The sequence below is a fragment of the Phoenix dactylifera genome, chromosome 8, assembly GCF_051530095.1.
Source record: "Phoenix dactylifera cultivar Ajwa chromosome 8, Ajwa_hap1_PhDact_Kaust_v1.1, whole genome shotgun sequence".
In the NCBI taxonomy this organism is placed as follows: Eukaryota; Viridiplantae; Streptophyta; class Magnoliopsida; order Arecales; family Arecaceae; genus Phoenix; species Phoenix dactylifera.
The window spans coordinates 32,281,938-32,303,253 of NC_143197.1; the positions used below are offsets into that span (position 1 = coordinate 32,281,938).

At 40.5% G+C, this 21,316-nt stretch overlaps 2 protein-coding genes and 1 pseudogene across 6 annotated transcripts; all 3 read left to right on the forward strand.

The window, feature by feature from the left end:
* Nucleotides 1-1,548: 1,548 nt before the first annotated feature.
* On the forward strand, nucleotides 1,549-4,339 carry LOC103704159 (laccase-17-like). The gene is made up of 6 exons (XM_008787346.5): nucleotides 1,549-1,735; nucleotides 1,831-1,982; nucleotides 2,100-2,344; nucleotides 2,451-2,585; nucleotides 2,932-3,888; nucleotides 3,991-4,339. The coding sequence occupies exons 1-6, from the start codon at nucleotides 1,619-1,621 to the stop codon at nucleotides 4,119-4,121; spliced, it is 1,737 nt and encodes a 578-aa protein (XP_008785568.4). The 5' UTR covers nucleotides 1,549-1,618; the 3' UTR covers nucleotides 4,122-4,339.
* A 3,481-nt stretch (nucleotides 4,340-7,820) lies between these two features.
* LOC148702823 (small polypeptide DEVIL 11 pseudogene) lies at nucleotides 7,821-8,322 on the forward strand (annotated as a pseudogene).
* Nucleotides 8,323-12,244: 3,922 nt separating this feature from the next.
* On the forward strand, nucleotides 12,245-21,316 carry LOC103704158 (FKBP-like peptidyl-prolyl cis-trans isomerase family protein). 5 transcript variants are annotated; one of them, XM_008787344.6, is made up of 8 exons: nucleotides 12,259-12,619; nucleotides 13,125-13,620; nucleotides 13,917-13,983; nucleotides 15,970-16,098; nucleotides 19,817-19,950; nucleotides 20,045-20,124; nucleotides 20,232-20,324; nucleotides 20,850-21,316. In XM_008787344.6, exons 4-8 carry the CDS (start codon nucleotides 15,990-15,992, stop codon nucleotides 20,998-21,000), a joined length of 567 nt encoding a protein of 188 aa, XP_008785566.1. In that variant the 5' UTR covers nucleotides 12,259-12,619; nucleotides 13,125-13,620; nucleotides 13,917-13,983; nucleotides 15,970-15,989; the 3' UTR covers nucleotides 21,001-21,316. The 5 variants fall into 5 exon arrangements, with proteins under 5 accessions (XP_008785564.1, XP_008785566.1, XP_008785565.1 ...); XM_008787343.6 differs by having other exon boundaries at nucleotides 12,279-12,619; nucleotides 13,917-14,005; XM_089925133.1 differs by having other exon boundaries at nucleotides 12,320-12,619; nucleotides 13,923-14,005.

Below are 21,316 nucleotides of genomic sequence, written 5' to 3' on the forward strand. Positions count from 1 at the left end.
ACTATCTGATATAAGTTGTTATGTGATCCTAAAAATAACTGTAACAAGATCATGCTAATAAAAAAAAATAACATATATATGTTGATAGAGAATCACGCTAATAAAGAAAAATATTATGAGTGATGGAGGTTGTGATATGATTTCTAAAATTATGCTAATATTTCTTTTCTTGTTTTATTCTAGCTAACATTTCTTTAGTTTGAGAAGAAAATATATGTGCACCAGAAGGAATATTTGAGTAAAGTCTAGACTCTCTATGAAATGAAAACTACTTTAGGCCCTCCTGCGGTATACAATGGGTTTTGATTCCGAAATAGCTCCGGTAATACGTAACTTGGCATATAATAGGAATATAAATTTGAGAGCGTGCCCTGTATGGATCGAGGGCGAGCCTGAAACAGAAACTAAGTTTGCACTTGCACTTGATAGAATACTTAAACCACATTGGAGAGTATAATCATAATAAAATTTTTGATTCATAAGCAAGAAAATTCATCTCCCAGATGGAACAGAAAATTTCCATTTCTTCAATATATTGCTCCCTGAAACAATAGTACTCTGATAGAGCGTGCGTACCATCCTCTAAAAACTTTTCATGCACGTAGCTTCCAAACCCTTTTGACAAGACCACAAGTATACGGCAGGTTTCCCATTATTCAATCATGAGATCTATTATAAATACGTTTTCACAATTTTTAAACATAAAGCATACTGAGAAAAATTTTTATCAAAATCACTGCATGCACTCGTTTTCCATTCCTCCAACAATTTCACAACAGTAAAGTTCCCTGACTACACTTGTTTTACAGGTATACCGACCTGTAACACCCTCCCAACTACTCCATCTTGTGCCGCCTGAAAATTGAATTCAAGAACATGGATGGCTTTGATTTGTCTAGCAAGACAAGAAGGGAATTTAGAGACGAAAAAAAGAAAGCCAGTGCAGTCCCACTGCAGTACACGAATCCTGATGTGCAGGCCTATCAAGTACGTGGAACAAGTGTGTCAACCCATGCACGGTAACAATGAAACCGTGCTCTTACCGTGCCGGGTGCTGGCAGACAGAACGGACCTAAGGTGACGACGGGACATAATCCTCCACTCGGTCAAGGCAAATCAAATGAAGGGGTGGGGTCCCAAATAAGGATAAGAAAGGAAAGCCAAACTCCTTTTGGAAGTTGGTAAGTGCAATAGTTTCACCGCAACAACCATACGCTTCTAAGCTAAACCCCCAAACTGAAAGAGTACCTGCGAGATGACAAGAAAACCCTTTTGCTTCCTACTGGAAGCTTAGAAAGTATTCATGAAGTTAGACGGATCGAAGAGGAAGGGTGGGGTGGTTTTGGTAATCCAACTGATGCCTGAGTCCAGTGGCAAAGCGTTTCTTTCTTTATCAACACTCTAAAGTTCAGCTCGACCAACGCGCGGGCCAACCGGCCAAGGCCCATGCTTGAGGAAATGGGACGCCAACGACAAAGGAACAGTATCCTATTCTCCACGTATCTCACCTAATCAACCAAACACGTCTCCTATATATTCGACTCCCATAACGTTCGCAGATCGCTGTGCCAAAGCTGAGAAGAGAACACAACTCCCACTCCCTTGGAAGTAGTAAAGTATGAGTGCCCCTCTTCCTCCTTCAAAAGTCTCCATGGGAGCTTTTCTTCTTGCCTTGAGTGTTGTCCTAGTGCTCCCAGAGATGTCGGCAGGCATTACGAGGCACTATATGTTTAATGTATGTAATGTAGCCTGTTGGAACTGGAGATTGATTAGCCATTGTTATAACATGATTCACTGTCTTATATATTTGGCCACAATTTGGTTTTGCAGGTAAGGCTGCAAAATGTGACACGACTGTGTCACACCAAGAGCATGGTGACGGTGAACGGGCAGTTTCCAGGGCCTCGGATCGTAGTCAGAGAAGGTGATCAGGTTGTTGTGAAGGTGATCAACCATGTCCAGAACAATATCACCATACATTGGTATGGATGTATAAGCTTACATGAGTCTGAGATGACAGCTCGTTATCGAACTATAATATGGTTTTACAAGCATATGCTAACTTGATTGGGCTAAGGAATGATGACATGTATGGGCAGGCATGGCGTTCGGCAGCTTCGAAGTGGCTGGGCGGATGGCCCGGCATACATAACCCAGTGCCCAATCCAAACAGGCCAGAGCTATGTCTACAACTTCACAGTAGTTGGCCAGAGAGGAACCCTATGGTGGCACGCTCACCACTCTTGGCTCCGGGCCACGGTCTATGGACCCATTGTCATCCTCCCGGCGCGCGGCGTTCGGTACCCATTCCCCAATCCCTACAAAGAAGTCCCCATTCTCTTTGGTAATGACGACCGGCATCTACAGTTTATTTTTATTTTTTTCCAAAAGATGTTCGTCATTGAGCATTAATCAGCTAGGTCGCGGCTAACCTGGTTCTTAAATCACAGGGGAGTGGTTCAATGAAGACCCCGAGGCCGTCATCGCCCAGGCTCTTCAGACTGGTGGAGGCCCAAATGTCTCTGAAGCTTATACGATAAATGGGTTTCCTGGTCCCCTTTCCAATTGTTCAGCCAAAGCGCAAGGTAACTCCAATTTGGTCCAATTTCTGCTTGTAGTAATGGGAATATGGAACCGTTTTTAACAAGACACAGGCATGAATATGGCCCAGTCCAGGGCCCAACTACGTAGTATTTTCAACGATTAGGAAATAGACCCTGCCTAAAAACCTTCGTGCCCAACAAAGATTACGCAGTAGGATTTAGCTTTGGGCCTTGGTTGCCCAAGCACGAAGCTTGACCCAGACTAGTACAAAAGTTTAGCTCCGGTTAACCCATTTATAGGCTTATTAGCCAGGCCCAGAACTGTTGCTCCCCTATTGTTCCTGTCGACACGAGCTCAGGAAGTTTAGAATGTTTTCACGATTGACAGATACTTTCAAGCTAAAAGTGAAGCCCGGAAAGACGTACCTCCTCCGGCTGATCAACGCTGCACTCAACGACGACCTCTTCTTCAGCATTGCCAACCACTACATGACCGTCGTGGAGACCGACGCCAACTACGTGAAGCCCTTTGAAACGGACACCATCCTCATCGGGCCAGGCGAAACCACCAATGTTCTCCTCCGCACCAAGCCCGCCTCCCCAAATGCCACCTTCTTCATGGCTGCGAGGCCCTACAATACCGGTCTCGGCACCTTCGACAACACCACCGTCGCTGGCCTCCTCGAGTACACGTCCACTTCATCCAGCTCCATGAAAAAGCTCCCGCTCCTCAAACCAACCCTCCCAGCCATCAATGACACTGCCGCTGCGGCAAACTTCAGCAGCAAGTTGCGCAGCCTAGCGAGCACGCAGTTTCCGGCCAATGTGGCCCGAACCGTGGACCGGCGTTTCTACTTCACCGTCGGGCTCGGCACGAGGCCGTGCCCCAAGAACCAGACATGCCAAGGGCCCAATGGGACCAAGTTCGCCGCATCGGTGAACAACGTGTCGTTTTCCTTGCCCTCCATGGCTCTCCTCCAGGCCCATTACCAGGGGCAGTCCAAGGGGGTCTACACGACCGACTTCCCCAACAACCCTCCATTCCCATTCAACTACACTGGGACCCCACCGAACAACACCTTTGTGAGCAATGGGACCAAGGTGGTCGTGCTGCCTTTCAACACAAGCGTGGAGCTAGTCATGCAGGACACCAGCATTCAAGGTGCTGAGAGCCACCCATTGCACCTCCATGGCCACAACATCTACATCGTCGGCCAAGGCTTCGGTAACTACAACCCACTCAAGGATCCCGCCAGGTTCAATCTTGTGGACCCGGTCGAGAGGAACACCGCAGGAGTGCCGTCCGGCGGATGGATTGCCATCCGATTCCGGGCTGATAACCCAGGTAGGCCCATGAAGTTGTTTTGAGTTATCGTCGAGCCCATTAAGATGATAGAAAGTTGACTTGGAATTTACGGTTGACCGTTGACTTTTGCGTGAATGACAGGTGTGTGGCTCATGCATTGCCACTTCGACGTGCACCTGAGCTGGGGACTGACGATGGCGTGGGTGGTCAATGACGGGGCACTCCCCGGACAGAAGCTGCCGCCACCACCATCCGATCTTCCGAAGTGCTGATATTGACAGCCAGATCCGGTCAATTTTTGGGGTTTTGTTGGATTTCCTTTAAATGTTTTGGGTGTTGTTCATTTTGTTCAGCCTTGATAAACAACATCTTGCTAGATGGCTACGTGGCACGCCCTACAACTGCCATGTTGATGTTTGCTGTGGTTTTGATTTCTTTTTGTGTGTGTTTTCCATCAATAAAAAGCTCAGCTCAGCTCATGATCGATTTATACTGCGCCGCATGCACCTCTCTTTAGATTAATCATTAAAAGCTCACCACCCGGACTTGCAAAATAGTGTATACAGACAAACTTTAGCTCGGACTTGCTGAGACAGATATATACCATGACAATTATGCAATATATATCAAGTTATTCACAGAGTAACCTCCAACCTAGGACAAATCTAGGTTTTATAATATCAAGTTATGCTCAAAGTAACCTATAACCTAGGCCAAATCTTCTAGCACCCTCACCCATGCACCAAAAACTCCCATACCTACCCTACGTCATCATATAATGATTGCCCATTAGCAAGAACTAAGCTAAATTGGTCCATATCCATCATATCATTCGCTTTGTCTCATTCAAATTTGGAGCTGTAGCTAGCACATGACAGAGTTGTGGTAGAATCTCACCTCGTCTTCTCCAATCCAGAGATGCCTCTGCACGGGGTTGGTAATTGAGTGCTGGTTCATGCATTAATATTTTTTATGGAACATATCAAAATCTTTGACCGATCCACTCCCCAGCACAAGCTATGTCGGTATCTTTTTATGCTTCCAACTAAAGGAGGGCTATTTTTGTACAACAGCAGCTTCAAGAAGCCTGTACCGTGCACATGGCAGACAGGGGATCCTTTCAAGCTTCCAATCGGTCAAAAGATACTTCTTGCCCCCCCGTTTCTTAAAATATATCCAAACTTCTTGCTGCTTCTATGAGATACCAGAGCACGAAAACTTGATCAATTTTATGCAGTGGTTTTGAATTCATGCTGAAGGACGACAGTTGAACAACCATCTCTAAAATCAAATATTATAAATAAAAAATATCCTGGAAATTTTGAAAAATTATATTACTACCATTAGTCTTGGAATATCATGCATTATATTATTAGCTATCACATGGATTTTAGGTATGGTGGATCTTCGGTGAATAAGAATTAGGTGTCAGCAACAAAATAGCAAATAAGAATATATGGACAGATAGGTCGATAGGGAACATGGAAACAAAGATCTTAGGCAAATAAAAGACAGTAGTTGAATATCATCTATTGCCCTCTTCTTTCGAGTGCTTAGAAACAACAACCACTAGTTGTAGACAGACAAGTGATCATTAATTTTCTACCAAGGTTTGCAAATGTAGACACATGCTAAATGTAATATGACTCAAAATTCTTATATGTCATACTTCCAGTACGTAAGAGGAGACAGACAGTGGATGATATCAAATAATTTTATAATTTTCTTCATTCTTACAAAAAATTGTAAGTAAGAATTTCTTGTAGTTTTCACATTATGCTGTATTTTGGAAGGATGAAACATGTTTTGTATGATTGCTCATATAATCAAGCTTTGTGTGTTTTGCATTTATGGAGTGCATGAGCATGGGGAAAAAGGAATGTTATATCCACTGCTAGCTTTAAAGTACAAGATACAAAATAAAGTTTTAACTTATTATAATCCTTATCCATATGTATATCAATTGAGACGAGGCACTTGAAAAGTAGATATACAATGCTATCTATCTTGAAATCTTGAAAATTTTAGAACATTGACTTCAAATTAGAAGTTCAAATGAGATGAGCAACTTGCGAGTTACTTAAACTTGACTTGGATCCAAGCTTGACTCAACTCAACTACTACCAAGCCTAAGTCGAGTTTCACTAACTAGAACAATTTTCAAGTCGAGCTCACGTAGCAAAATACTCACTCAAAAGGTTACAAGTCTAGACAAATATATATATATATATATATATATATATATATATATATATATATATATATATATATATATATATATATATATATATATATATATATATATTATTCATAATATATATTATTAATTTAATATTTTAAATATATAACATTTATATATATATATATTTCATCTAAGGGACAAATTGAAGATGCGGACTGGGCACAAGGGACGGCCGCATGCTTATGATTAGTCAGCACAGGCAGACGTGGCAATATGCTAATCATGTCGTTGTCACATCGAGCATTAGTGGCTCCTTTGGCCGTGGATGTCCCGCTGTTCTGCACATTCTTGGTGGCGTCGCAATCCCTGTCGGCGACTAGGGGTCGGACCGCCGGCCCATCATTGCTCCGCGTCCCGCTCTCATTATCTCAAGTCCACCAAGTAGCGCCCATGCCCAGAAACCTAACTCACTTCACAAGGCCACTCTTGGACCTAGGATGCCCCTCGACCCGGTCCCACCACGGCTGTCTTTGACCGACACGTCAGGAGCAACTGGTCCATGTGGGGCCCAGTTTAAAAGTTGGCAACATTGAGCTGGATCCAGGTGTACATGGGCCTTAGAATGCAGCCATTGCCCAGGGTATGGTTTTCTTTTATTTGTTTACTGATCTTGGTTCTTGGAGCTGCATATTAATTACTGAGACAAGCCTTCAAGCAAAAGGAATGGCTAGGGTAGTGTTCATTTGAGGGTCTCTTGGAAGGTAATGTTTCCAGGTTAATTCCATGTCGAGGTGATATAATTAACTCGTATAAAGTGTTTTCTTTGTTGGATTGGTTAACTTCGATATAGAATCTAGGAAATAGCCTTTCATCTGCACCTCGAACATATTTTGGAGCTGTGTCTACGGCAAATGACTGAGTTTTGATGCAGCCAAATTTCTAGAGCATTTAGGTTGAGCTGAATTCTTGAACATGGTAAATCTTAGTTGGGTAATTGCAGACAAGACATCGATTAAGATTTGTTCAAGAACTCTACCGAAAAATAACCATAACATCGATCATATTCAACCATAATTTTCTTAACCAGAACGTATCCTAGCCTCCAAGACGCACACAAGCAGCCTTGTTGGATCTCAAGATAAACATCTTCGCTGTTCACGACGTCCACCAAAGACTCATTCACACTCATCTGGTGCAGATGTTTGGAACCTAGATTGAATGCAAGCGGCAGCCTTAAAGCAGCAAACTGCGACAGCTTTATTACAAGACCGACAAAACCGCCAACTTGGAGGGATTTCATCAAACTCGGAGCCATCCAACGAGCGTGTCAGTCACCGTCCAAAGATCACCATACCCTGTGGCAATTAGTCTAATCGCATCATCAACTAGAAGGCCGTCCATTCCATCACCACCGTCTATTAAATTGAAAATATACAACCATTTTACAAATTTTATCAAACCTCGTCTGATGTTACTGGTTGCATCACTTCTTTTTCTTTTTCTTTCAGACGAGCAAACTACATGTGCCTTCTGGTTTAAGTTTAATCTTTGTTTTTAACCTCGGCCCGCAGGGAGTGCCGACTAGATCCTTCCGTTTAGTTCTCTCTCGTAGTTTTACCAAGCTAAGGGGCACCTCTGACGCCAGTCTCGGGAACAGATCCTTTTCAAGATAGATTTCCGTTTAGAAAACAAAAAGAAGAAAAAGAAAAAGAAGAAGGAGAGGTGGGATCCCACCTCCACTTCCTCTATAAGAGAGTATCTACGGCCACCCCCGACCCCCACAGTCTCCTCTTCATCTAGCCACCCACACAAAACCGAGTCTTTCTGCCCCGTCTTAGCTTGTTCTCTCTTGTTTTGATATCTTTCATAATATCATCATTTATACAAGCGAGAAGAAGGGAAGAAAACTTGGAGGATGGAGGATTACATGGATGAGAAGTGGAAGCTGTCGAAGAAGGGGAGCAGGAGGGTGGCGGTGGGAGAGGGCAGGGGACCTTTGTTTAATGGGCCGGCGAGCGAGAGGGAGGGGAGGACGTCGCGGTCGTTGTCGAGCCGGTGCACGAGGTTGGTGAAGGAGCAGAGGGCCAGGTTCTACATCATGCGCCGCTGCGTCACCATGCTCATCTGCTGGCGAGACTACCCCTGATGATGATTTATTTACTCTTTGGTTGCTTCGATCTGCTTCTTGTTTTCTTTCTTTCTGGGAGACGGTCTTCTCTGCCGTCCAAGAAGGAAACGTAGGCGGCTAGGAATGCAACACAAAAGAGAAAGGAAGACAGATTAGAATGCTTTTGTTTCTTCTTTACTTCACCATTTATATCTTCATGGTGTCCATGTACTCGAGAAATCTTTGGCTGGCCCTCCTCTTCTTTGTGCTGTTGAGTTGGTGCAACTAATTATACCAGCCACTTCCACTTGATGCTGTGAGAAAATTTTGGCATACGCAAACATCTGGGGAAAAGATTAATTCTTTCTGCCTGCCTCCTAACCTATAAATCTACTGTGTGCTTTCTTTAGTCTTTCTTTTTCTAGATCGTTCTTAGATCTGTTAATTGTTTGGAGTGATGGATGGACGGATGGTGGTGGAAGGCAGGAGAGAGAGAGAGAGGTGGTGACGTTTACCGGTGACTCCCTCTGTGTGCGAGCCTGCCGAGTCCGGTGTCACAGGCTGACACGATGAATTATTGGTAAAATATTTTATAGATCGCTGAGCCATCGTCGCTTTCACTGTGCATGGCTGCATGTGCTTACTATTTTTGAATCGGGAAGTACAGTTGCCGAGTTGATATCAAACAACGAAGTGGCGGGGACGTGGATTCAGCTTTAGCCCTAAGGTTTGGCAGGTGAGGGAGGCGGCAGCTTTGGCCCCTTTCTCCTCTTCCTTTAGCTGGTGAATTAAAAAGTTACACATCATTAGCGTGTGCTGCCTACTACCGTCATACATGTCCATCTCGCTGTATACACCCACCCCCATCACACCGTTAAAATGTAGTAAAGCTGGCTAGGAATCAAGGAGATGAACTTCTAGCAAAATGGCCCAGGTGATCTGCAACATGGGCGGCAACCCAGTTCGCGGCACTATTATCTCTCTATAAATATACTTGGCCTCAAAAGCATCCAAGTATAACATTAGTTTGGACACCTTGAGGCATAGATTCCAACCAAATATCCATGGAATCATAGTTTTGGAGTCTCTTTCTAAGATGATAATGGGAAAGCATGGTGACCACCAAAGTTAACCCCTCATATGCAACTCTCAGCTCTATAAATTACTAAAGTCTCAAATAAACATGGCATCCACCTACAACTACAAATGCCAGCTGTAGTTTTGATCATAAATCTAGCACTAGTCATTTAACCTTACTTGTTTCATGCTACTATCAAAGTTGATCTTAAGAAAATCAGAAGTTAAGAGCTCCTAAGTGAGCATAATCATTTGAGAAGGTGTAAAAGCTGCTAGGCTAGAGTTTCAGATTTCTCTAGCTATCAAGGATTCTCTAGGAGCGTTAGCAAGAATGAATTCGCTAGTTGATATAGGAGGATCACCGGACTCGATGTATACCACTTTGGCCACTTTGAATATTCAAAAGGATCACTAAATTCAATATGGATCACTTTGGCCATTATGAGTATTCAAGAAAATCACCAAATTCGATGTGCAATACTTTGGCCACTACAAATATTTAAGAGAATCACCAAACTCAATATGGATCACTTTGGTCACTAACGAGCAGGGCTGAACAGAGTTCAGAAACAAGATCCACCATATCGGACAGTCGAGTCGTATGCCAAACTTTCAGAGGCCAGATCTTAGTCATACGATACCCGTTGAGATGATCCTTTTTTTGAAATTGGGTATATTTTCAAAATCTATAACTAGGACTTTGAATTGGGATGAAATTCTATTGTTTAGACCCTAAAAAAGGCTGGTCAAACTAAAAATTTTCTTTTTAGGTAAGACTCTGACCAGACGTAGCTCTCTAAACGAGAAGAATCAAGTGGAGCGACGGAAGACAGAGTTGATATAGAAATCAAGATCTATCTCCTCGATATTTTTTAGCTTTTTTTAGAAGATTTCTATTAGTGATGTTTATTTTAGAAAAAACAGTCCTATTAAAATTAGAAAGAGAATTCCGACCCAAATTGTGTTAGGGCGAACCTCACATTATAAATAGAGGCTATGTACCTCTTTTTTTTAATCATTAATGAAAGAAAAGAGGACTTAACCTCTATTTTTGAGATTCCTTCATCTATTTTTAGAGATCCGAGTTGAACGGGTTAAAAAAAATCTTTCTTCTTCCCGATTGGATCACTAGTTTGAATCAAAGCCTTTATAAAGATCACTTGATGGCTTTGATCAATGTCATCAAGCATTGTCCTATGCTTAACCATTCATATATGATATGCAGCATAACACAAGAATGTCACCTTAAGGTCGCAACTACCTCGTAGAATACCAGCTTTAAGCATTTGCGAAGGAGTTCAGATAAGAAGAGCTGATAAGGATCGTCTCATAAAAAGAAACCATTCTCCAGACAGGCGGGGCCCCTGGAGGGCCTGGACAACCCATCAAGACAAGCTCAATAGTCTTCTCAATTTCAGAACAAAGATCACAGTAAGGAGGGATTCGGGCACTTCTATGATGCATCACATGGTAACAGGAGAGACGCTTCCGCACCACTTTCCAAAGGAAGAGAGCTGCCCTTGGACATGTCAGTCCTCTCCAACCAAGCAACGTCATAGGATCTAATCAAGTCAACCCTGAACAGTTTATATAACTCATCGATACGAACATGCGTTGAAGGAGAACCTTCCCATCCGAGCTTATAAGGAAAGCTGAAAAACGGAATCGCCACTGAGGATTTTGGAAGCCAAGATCTCCCCAGATACATGAGCCCCGAGGGCACTGTTCCATTTCCTTTCTTCTTGAACAATAGGGTCACAGACCCTCTGATTCTCCAAGATTGCACCATGAGAGGTAGGAGGAAGAAGCGCTAGAGATGCTGGAGAGACCCATGGATCATTGAGCACACTGATAGATTTGCCATCTTTGATTATCCATCTAATCTTGGAGGCCAAAATAAGGATATGCGAACAAATTAATCTCAACTACATGCCATGGAAGGCATTTGGTATACAATCTAAACTCCATATTTAGATCTCATCATAGGGCATCAAAGGTCATTGAACTCTAATAAATATATATATATATATATATATTTATGAAGAGGAAGGCAAAGCCACTTAGCCACCCGGCTTTTATTAGAAAACTGAAGTTTACATAAACTATTTAAAAGAATTTGTAAAAAAGAAAAACACAAAAGAGCAATAAAAATCTTTTACAAAAAAATAGTGGTTTGTAAGTAAACTATTCAATAAGCTAAACAATTTTGTAAGTGATTTGAAAAATCTTTGTATCTTCAGTGTGCAACTATATAAGTTCTTATCCTGATGTGAGTCAGCCTTCTTTTAAAAAGATAGATTAACGTCTTTCAACGTTCCGCACCGATGTTGCGAGGTTACTCCAAAATTTTAGATAAGGATCAAACAGCTCCTTTGAACATGGATACTTCAATTAAAGAAGGCTGACAAGATATTCTGCAAAACACAATAAATAAAACTTGATTTTTTAAAAAAAATTCAAATATTTCACTCTTTCCATATTCTAACAGATAGCAGTAATCAATTGATCCCAACATATACCGTACCGGATCGAATAGTACGGAATATACTATACTGCACTAGCTTAGTATTAATATGCGGCATAGGAGACGTACCTATATTTGATATGCTAAATCGGCCTCCGAATTTAACAATATAATGGTACCGGTATTGGCTTTATTGTCTAAATGGTATATATTGTGGGGAAGTATTCAAACTATTTTCTCTTATTGTAAAGGAAGTCTGGGTTGAACTTTACCGAAAACTTAAGCTATAAGTACTATAATTTTAAAATTAAAAAGCCAACCCGAGTTACACCCTGTCTCCTTGTCCTGGTCTGCGAGCCATCTTGCCACCACATTGGCCTGCTTCGATGTCGCAGCCCTTGGCGAGGCCATCCTGCCTGGCGCCCACAAGAGCATCACGTAGTCGAGCCAATCTCTGATGGAGAACCGGACGCACCCGATCATGGATAAACAAACTGCAGCACGAATCACAGAGATCGGGCAGCAGCGCGACGAGATAGGAACGGCGGATATGGGATGCGAACGCGGTGGAAGAGAAGCGGCGAATGGCCCGAGGGCTTGCTGCGTTAGAAGTTGGAATGGTTTTAGATTGGATAGGGTCGAAGTCCGCGGGTCGCCTTCTTTCTTTCTTCCAGGCTCTTCCTACTCGTCTAGACGCCATCGCCGAGGAGCGAGAGCTCTCTCTCTCCTCTTCCAAGCTCTCTTTCTTTCGAGGAAGGGAAGGGAAGCGAAGAGAAAGGAAACCTCCCCCTCTCTTCTCATCTTTCTGGGCGATTCGGCTCGTGGTGGATTGATATATATCGAGGCCCGCTAATCGGTACTTCTTCGAAGGGATCGACGACTAGATCGGTCGTCTGTCTCGCGATCTTGGAGGGAGGGGTGCGAAGAAGGATCCGCGGCGGTAGGCAATCCTTCCTTCTTGGCTTCTTTGCGTTTTTTCCCCTTTTTTTCCGTTCAAATTTCGATCGGTTGGTAATTCGAATTCACTTGTTGTGGATCGCGTAGTAGTTCACGGCGATTAGGGTTTTGGAATCATTTTTAACATTTTTTATGCTTGTTGTGCTTGTTGCCTTTCTTTTTCCTTTTTTTTTTTTTTTGCGTGCGTTTGTGTTGTTCTTGTTGCGCGATTAAGTTAAAATATTGATCAAAACGGCACTTGATCGAAAATTTTGTGTTGGCCTTTTCGTTTTCCCTTTCTCCGGGTGCTATATGACTTAGAATTTTATTCATAACTTTCCATACCACAAGCATCTCTCTCTCTCTCTCTCTCTCTCTCTCTCTCTCTGTATGTATGTATATATATATATATATATATATATATATATATATATATATATATATATATATATATATATATATATATCTGCGAATTCTTGTTCCGATTGATTCCTTCTTTTTTGATCTAGGTGGTGCGGCGGATAAGACCGGACGGAAAATTTAGGAGTGGGGTTGAGAGGAGAAGGGTTTAAAGTTTAAACTTTAAAGAAGGTGGTGATAAAGAAGCAAAATTTCACCCAGTACCATCAGAAATGAAGGGCCTTAGGAGCAGTGAAGGACCGGTTCAGTACTGGCCTGGCCGACGTAAAGACTATGAATCATGATGAGGATTCCGCCAACGAGAAATACCCTATAGCTATCCTTAATCTGACCTTGTAGTCGCGGGGTTGTGTGAGGGCATGCAGGGCCACGAGTCAAAACGCATTCGCAAGACATGCAGCTGAAGGTTGCTGACGGGGTTTGTGTATTTTCACATGAGATACTCGACGGGCATCCTTGCATGAATCTTACTTTGACCGTAATTGGGTGAAGACCTAAGATTCTTGGATGATGGAAAAGAAGGAAAATAAGATTGTAATTATTGGTGATTTTGACAGGAAAAATTGAAGGAAGTTGACTTTTAAGGTGAGAGCTTTATTAGTTGGGAACTAGTGTCTAGGCCATTGCTTGGCCGTCCAATAAAAAAATTATTGCCAGAATTGCATGCTCCAGCATGGCTGCCAATCACCGAGGCACATTCTTATGGGCCAATCACCAAGATGAGCGGAACTCATAGGAATGCACCTCGGTGATTGGCGCAATGCATCGCCAGCTGATGCATGCAGTGCATGCAATAATTTCTCCATTCAATGAGTAGTAGTTGATGTAGCATATTTTGTACTTGAATCTTGTGTGGTTCATAAATTCTACCATCGTTATAGCTGTAGGCTGTAATGGAAGATGGTGCCTGAGGCGGCTGTGGAGTTGCTCAAATTGAATATCAAGAAGGTCCTATCTTGTTCGGTTTAATGTAATGTCCCTACTTCTTATGGTTTGAAATTCTATCCCAAACAAAACATACTGTCTAGAACTTCTAAATATCATAGTATATTTTTTTATATTTCTTCCAAAAGAAAATATTTTGTCCAAAACATTCTAATCCTGATTATTCATGTAATTGTATTCTCGTTTTAGAACCTACATTAAATTGTGGACTCAAGGTATATGTGATAGTTACTACTAATTGATTGATAGTGTTATTACCTGTTCTTTCAATAATGTTCAGACAATTGGCCTTTTTTTTTAATTTCCGCCTTATTGATGAGTTATGATGTATTTCAGCATTATCGGTTCTTATCACTACAAGACAATACCAATTTATATTCTAGTTGATGTTAAATAATCATTACTTAAACAACTCGTTCTTATTGTACTAAGAAATACCTAAAAGTTTTTGCATTTATTTTTTAAACTATCTCATTTCTGTCATACTCATTGGCAATTGTATGTCTTTCCTCTTTAATTCTCTTATTATCTTTTAACTTCTTTCCACAGTTGAGTTTCCTACCTGAATGGCATCTTCTTTTTTCATTGTAATAATGAATTCTTCTAGAAAACATGTATTTTGTGTCAGGGAGTTATCCCCATAGGATAACCAAGAATGGCTACAAATCTGATAGTGATAGCATTACACTCATTCAATATTGTTTTTTCTCATTCATCAAATAAATATTGTTCAGGGCTATGAAATTTCTAGTTTGTTGTTGGCAAAAGATACTATAGTTAAAACAAACATATTACCAAGTTTTTGGTCTTTTAACATGCTAGAAAGACTGAAGGAACAAAGCTTACAAGGTAATATGATGCCATACTTGTTGATTGGGCTGAAATTTAGGCAATAGAGCAAGCATTCGCACATAAAATGCACACGGAGATTAGATTATTAAGGGTAGCATTTGGTATAAGGAGGAGATAGTTAGATAGAAATTCATTGAAAAGGTTAAATGCTACATAAAAAGAGGATGAGTTAATGGAAGACTAATTTAGCGTGGCTTTCCGCACTAAAAATAAATTTGGACCTCCTACATGGAGGGGCTTGGGTATATGTGCTGCTGATCAGGAAAATGGGCATGGGACTATACAAGAATTGAGTGGAAGTTTAGGAAGGGTTGGAAAAGATTAGCATCTGATAAGTGATACAGAAAGAAGCTTAACCTCTGTTAGTATTGAACAATATAAGGGGCTGTTTGGATAATTCTATGCAATCCAACTAGACACAGGATCACAGGCCAGAGCAGGCCTATATTCATTGAATTTCTAGGAATAGCTTTGGAGTGGGTTGGCCCGAATCCCATAGGAGAAAAAAACCCCTCAACAAGTCTTTTTTTTTTTTCTTCTCCCTGTAGGAATGGGCTAGGCAAGGTCCAGTTAACATGGGCTGGGCCAGGCATTATATTCTATAATACTAGAAGCCATATTTCCAATCCTAAGGATCTAGCAGGATTATCCAAACAAGCCCTAAGAGGAATCAAGAACTCAAATGATACTACAAAGGGGTTGGAAAAGCTGGCATTTGATAATATTGAATGATCAAGGGAGAAGCTTGAACGATATAAGGGGAATCAAGAACTCAAATGCTACAGAGATTGGGTTCCTTGATTAGTTGTGCTAGTTATGTTGTTTGATGTGGCGACTGAGTATTTCAGTTATTTCTCTGGTCCAAATGACACTCCACTAGTGTTGTTCATCTATATGCACATGAAGCAATACAAACTACTATTATTTCTTATGGCTCGTTGATTGCATAGAGCCAAGCTTTTCCAGGCCTAAACATGCATACGTATGTCCAGGTCTACTTGGGTGCCTCTATGCATGTGTGCATCTCTCTCTCTCTCTCTCTCTGTGTGTGTGTGTGTCTTTTGTGTGGTGGACCTTCTTTTTGCATGATATTCCTTAATTTTACTTTTTTCCTTTTTTTGTTTTCTTTTTTGACAGGTTTCTGAAAGTACATAGCCATGGATGATGCAGTAGATTTGACTGGGGATGGAGGTGTAGTCAAGAGAGTTATAAGGAAAGCCAGAGATGACGCAATTGCACCATCAGAGAACCTTTCCCTTGTTGATGGTATTGACATGTCTCTGCTTTCATTTACTTGTTTTTTTAGCAAACAGATTGAATTTTGGTAATGTTAGCTCCACAAAATGAAAATTGAGACATTCAGCCTTCAAGGTATAACAGAATTAGCATATTTTATCTCTTTATTTATACAAGCATACTATAACTAAAACTGTTCTTTAGGCAGTTTGACTTAATTGGGCAGCTTTGCTCCTTATCTGAACTTGATAATAGGGAAGAAAATAACAGCAAATGTGGAACTTCAAATCTGAAATTGAGAAACTATGTTACTTTGACAATTATGTAGAGTTTGTAATATGACAATGAGGCACATTATTTTTAAAATTTTATAATCCACAATGCGGATCTTACTGTCTAGATGAAAAAAAATGGCCCTGGACAGTCTGGATGTTATTCTTGGATCAGGATCAATTATGATGATAAGATAGATTTGTCTAATGAATCATACAATATCTTGGATCATAAGACATATGTTATATATGGGCTTAGATAGTGGAAACTACCACTTCTGATATATGTGGCTTTCATCTTCATTCTTCTACTTTATGATTATGCATTTTTCAGTTTTCACAATTTTATGTCTTCATTATGTTCCAAGGAATTAGAAAAATTTTACTATCCATAGTTTGATCCACAATCCAATTTAAACCCCTCTACAATTTATGACTTGATTATATCCAAACTACGATAATGAGGTAAAGTTGTATGGATCGTTTTTCTCTTTTTTCTTAAAGGGAACAAAACAACATGAGGTTTTGAAGTTCTATTGGTAAAACTTTGAAGATCTACTAGTTATGCATATTCTTGCCAACCTTCTAATTGTATTTCCCACTTCCATAGGTCATTTTGTCAACTCTTGTTTCAACTCTGTAGGTTCATATGCCAAGAAAAATTAACACATGAATGTACCAAATTGAATAAATAAATAAATAACTCATATATTTCAACTATTCAATGGAGGTCTCTTCTCATTGCAGGATAACTTAAAACTTACAGCTGCGCTGGTTTGTTGAAATTAATCTAGGAGGAAAACAGCTCCTTTTATGGTCCAAATCCTATTCTAGTGCCAAGTTCAAACTTTGAGCTTGTTTTTTTGAAACCCATGCTAAAGTACTCAAAACTAGAAAACCATCGGCCTTAAATGTGCTTTTTACCTAGTGACACAAGTTATGCCTGTAAGAGCTGCATACTGTTAATTATTATTACATGCATGTACTGTTTCATGTCAATAGTGTCCATGAAGGGAAGGTCAACGGAATGCCATTGACTCATGCAAAAAACACTGAGCATCTCCACATGGTCATCGTGCTCTTCAATGCTTCTGTTGAACATAGCCATATTTGCAACTAGGTTGAGCCCCTATTTCCCTGAATAAGTAAACCACTTAAGGATTCATCACTTTCATTAACTTTCACTCTGAAACTTATTCTACTACCATTTCTTCCCGTCCCTGGTGTATATATTCTTGGAGATTTATTAAACAGTTTTGTCCACTCACCCTTTATCGTGTTTTGAGTTTGTCAGCCTTCTTTTCCTTGATTTTAATTTTCATGAACAATTGTGCCTCAGCCTTCTGCTCTGTTGTTTGCACTTGGTTTCTTTTAAAGCTGATCGTGATTTTTAAAAGTTAAAGTTCCTCTTTCCTTTTTCGGTGCCTACAAGCAATTTATAATTGGAGTTTTGGGGTTTTCTTGTCTTTCTTGTTTGTAAAATCAGTTTATTAAAGGTAAAAGCAAGTTGAGAATAATGCAGGATTGAATGGATAATCAATTTGTCGAGTACATCAGAGCTTAGTGAAGAGGATGATAGGGAATTTAAAAGGGAGCATTCCTTTTTCACTTTTATAGCTAGATTATTGTGGTTTTGGTGGACGATATGGCAAGCCATGGATGTCAGCTTGTGGTTTGTTTGTTCTACCCAAAAATATCAACGGATTTCTTGTATATGTATTTACTCTTCCAGAACTTTATAACTCTCAAAATTGATGCATGCATATCTTAACATTAGAAAATAAGATATATGCTTTTTTGAAAACAATTTAATTCCAATCTGACATGATGCTTGTGTCAGAAGACTGAGATCTTGTCTAAACCTTTTGAATCTTGTCATTGAATCTGTTTTCTTGTTCCACTTATATCGGTAAAGTGATGAGGACTTTCTAAAGACAAGCCAATCTCTGGACCAAATTGAGTTCTTTTCTAGTCCCTTTGCTTTCCTTTCTTAACAGAGAACCTGAAGACAAAAGAACGAGTTTTGCTTGCACTTATAACCTATTCATCATGTTTGTTGATTGAAAAGAATATAACTGTCAACCTTAAATGAGGTGTCTGTAATATCCTGTTACCTGCAAAGCGGTTGCTTCTGATCCTTAGCCAAGGAAATGCTTTCTGGAAGTTAACCAGACATTTAATGGGAAGCAATCTTTGACAACTTACTGTCACAAGCCTTCATGATGTTTTTATGTATAAAAAGGAAATTGTCAGGCTCCTATTTCTGCCGATCCTCATTCTTTTCATTGCATCCCCCATGATCTCTCTCTCTCTCTCATGCCCTCATGCACACGCATGTACACATGCAAACGTGATTTTATTTCCAGATAAGCACTTATTTTGTTGTTTGTCTAGCCATTTTGAAATAGCGGTGATCATTTGAGTAGGCATGCAAATAAACTATCTAATCGATTGCAGCGTTTATAATGTGACCTAGTATAAACCAACAGAATCTTATGATGACAGCACAGGAGAAACCTTATCGGAGCTTAGCTATGCATCTTATTTAGTCAATCACATGTTAGACTTTGTTTCTGCTGAATTAGTTGTTCCTGCCTTTAAATATATCCTTTGTCAATGCTGATTACTCTACATGCAGATTCCTACTTACATAGAGGTGGTATATATTCTGTCCATAATTCCATATAATATTTTCCAGACTTCTTGTAGAATATGATAACATCTATGTTGTTGCATTCCATCGCTGAAATCTGAAAATCCCAATAAGTCCAATTGTTACCTCTGTATGCTATGAATGTCTATAACTTGATGCCGTTGCCTTGGGAGTTAGGTTTCAATACATTTTGTAGGCTATTTTTCTGTTTTCAGTTTTTCCTGCTATAATTTCTTTCGGTCAGCTTTTGTGCATGATTGCAAATGCTGACCAAATTGTCTAACTCATAATTATGTGTCTTCTCTATGATCTGATGCATTATTATCAAAAATCTCATGAGTAATCTTTGTTATAGACATCAGAATCCTATTTGGCCTTTGTGTATTGAAGCCCAAAGGTTAATCATGACCTTTGGAGGTACAGCAGCCATCAGATTTTAATGCCACTAACCATGATATTCTTCCGAGTAGTTAACCCTTTTTTCGATGATGGAAATACTTGAACCCTTCTGATTTCACAGATTTCTGAGAAGCCTGAATGGGTGATGTTGGGGGTCTAGTACAAAGCAGCAGTGCATGTTTGAGTTAGGGATTTGTCTGCATGTCAGATCCACATTTGTAGAAACCCAAAAGTTGTAGAATCATTATGGATACATCAGATGGCCTTCTCAAGGCTGTAAATTTTGGCGGCACGCCTTTCTCTAGGGCATATATGAAGATTTGTGATCAACTGTGATATTCTGCCTGATAAGGGAGGAATGTTAGTTTTTTGGCCACTTTTCCTTGCTAATGAATTCAGTATCTTGATTGTCTGAACTTGGCAGTTCATTATGAAGGCACCCTTGCTGACACTGGTGAAATTTTTGATACCACACATGAAGACAATACTATTTTCTCATTTGAGCTTGGGAAGGGCTCTGTTATCAAGGCCTGGGATATAGCAATGAGAACTATGAAGGTAAACTAAACATTATGGCTAGATTAATGAGGTTTTCTTGATTTTTGTTTGAGACATTTAGTTACATAGCCATCTATTCATTGGATTGTTCAAGGTTGGGGAGGTTGCAAAAATTATTTGCAAGCCAGACTATGCCTATGGAAGTGCTGGTTCTCCTCCAGATATACCACCAAAGTAATGCCCATGTTTTTACTTCCCTCTCATATCCCTTTGGCACCTCTATTTTTATTACTGGGAACCCATGAACTGTAAAGCTAACTAGCAGAATTTGGGAGGTGCAGTGCAACTCTGATCTTTGAGGTGGAACTGGTGGCTTGCAGACCGCGGAAAGGTGCCAGTCTTGGTAGTGTTTCAGATGAAAAGGCAAGGCTTGAGTAAGTGGCACTATCAATTCCTGCTGCATTGATATCTGCTTTAAATCTGGAATTGTGTTGCTATGTCATATGAGGCACAGTGGTGGCCAAACGGGATATTGCATGCATATTCAACTTGCTTATCAGTTCACATCTTCCAGAAATTCCAGTCTCATCAGAATGCTTATATGAACAAATCTTTGGTGAATGCATCGGTGCTGTTCCAACCATATTATTGAGGTTACATCCCATTTAATGAGCAGAAGGCACATATCTCTGAGTAGTAGATGTACCATCTAAAGCCCCGTGAAAACTTATCATTTTTAATTTTGCAATATCCATGACCTATATTGGTAGAAGCCTGAAAGGTGTTGATTAGGTTGCGTTTCAGTAAGATTGATGCTGCAGCTTGGCTTGTGAACTTACATTGCCTCGGAGTGGCATGGACTGAGTTTTTGGATTCTTTTATGTGTTGCGAAGGCATTCGTAACTTACTGTGCAGGTAGCTAATGATGCTGGCCTATTGACAGTATTTATCTCAATCAGGGAATTAAAGAAGCAGAGGGAGATGGCAGCCGCGTTCAAAGAGGAAGAGAAAAAAAAGAGAGAAGAGGCAAAGGCTGCAGCTGCTGCGAGAATACAAGCCAAGTTGGAAGCAAAGAAGCACCAGGGAAAGGGCAAGGGAAAAGCAAAATAGATGGCTCTGTCATTTGCTTCATGGACAAAGTTGGACTTAGAAATGAACCAATGAAAAACGTATTTGGAGCCTTCAGAAGTTTAAGAACTCCGACATATTTGGCGCCCCTTGGATTGTGTAACGCTTTTCTGCCATTTGTTGCAGCAGGGTAAAAGTCGAACAAAACTTGATGTACTTACATTTGCAGCCTTTGCACTCCTGACGGGATTTGTCTGAGAATAAAAAGGGGAACTTGCTTTGTACAATAAAATTATACAACTACTGCTTAAGCAGTAACTGCTATAGATCTTTATCAATGGATGGTCTCCTTGCACAA

Coding starts and splice junctions, on each gene's coding strand:
- LOC103704159 (XM_008787346.5), top strand. CDS start 1,619: ATGAGTGCCCCTCTTCCTCCTTCAAAAGTCTCCATGGGAGCTTTTCTT. Junction 1,736..1,830: donor CGAGGCACTATATGTTTAAT/GTATGTAATGTA, acceptor TTGGTTTTGCAG/GTAAGGCTGCAAAATGTGAC. Junction 2,586..2,931: donor TTGTTCAGCCAAAGCGCAAG/GTAACTCCAATT, acceptor CACGATTGACAG/ATACTTTCAAGCTAAAAGTG.
- LOC103704158 (XM_008787342.5), top strand. CDS start 15,990: ATGGATGATGCAGTAGATTTGACTGGGGATGGAGGTGTAGTCAAGAGA. Junction 20,125..20,231: donor CCTCCAGATATACCACCAAA/GTAATGCCCATG, acceptor TGGGAGGTGCAG/TGCAACTCTGATCTTTGAGG. Junction 20,325..20,849: donor GATGAAAAGGCAAGGCTTGA/GTAAGTGGCACT, acceptor TATCTCAATCAG/GGAATTAAAGAAGCAGAGGG.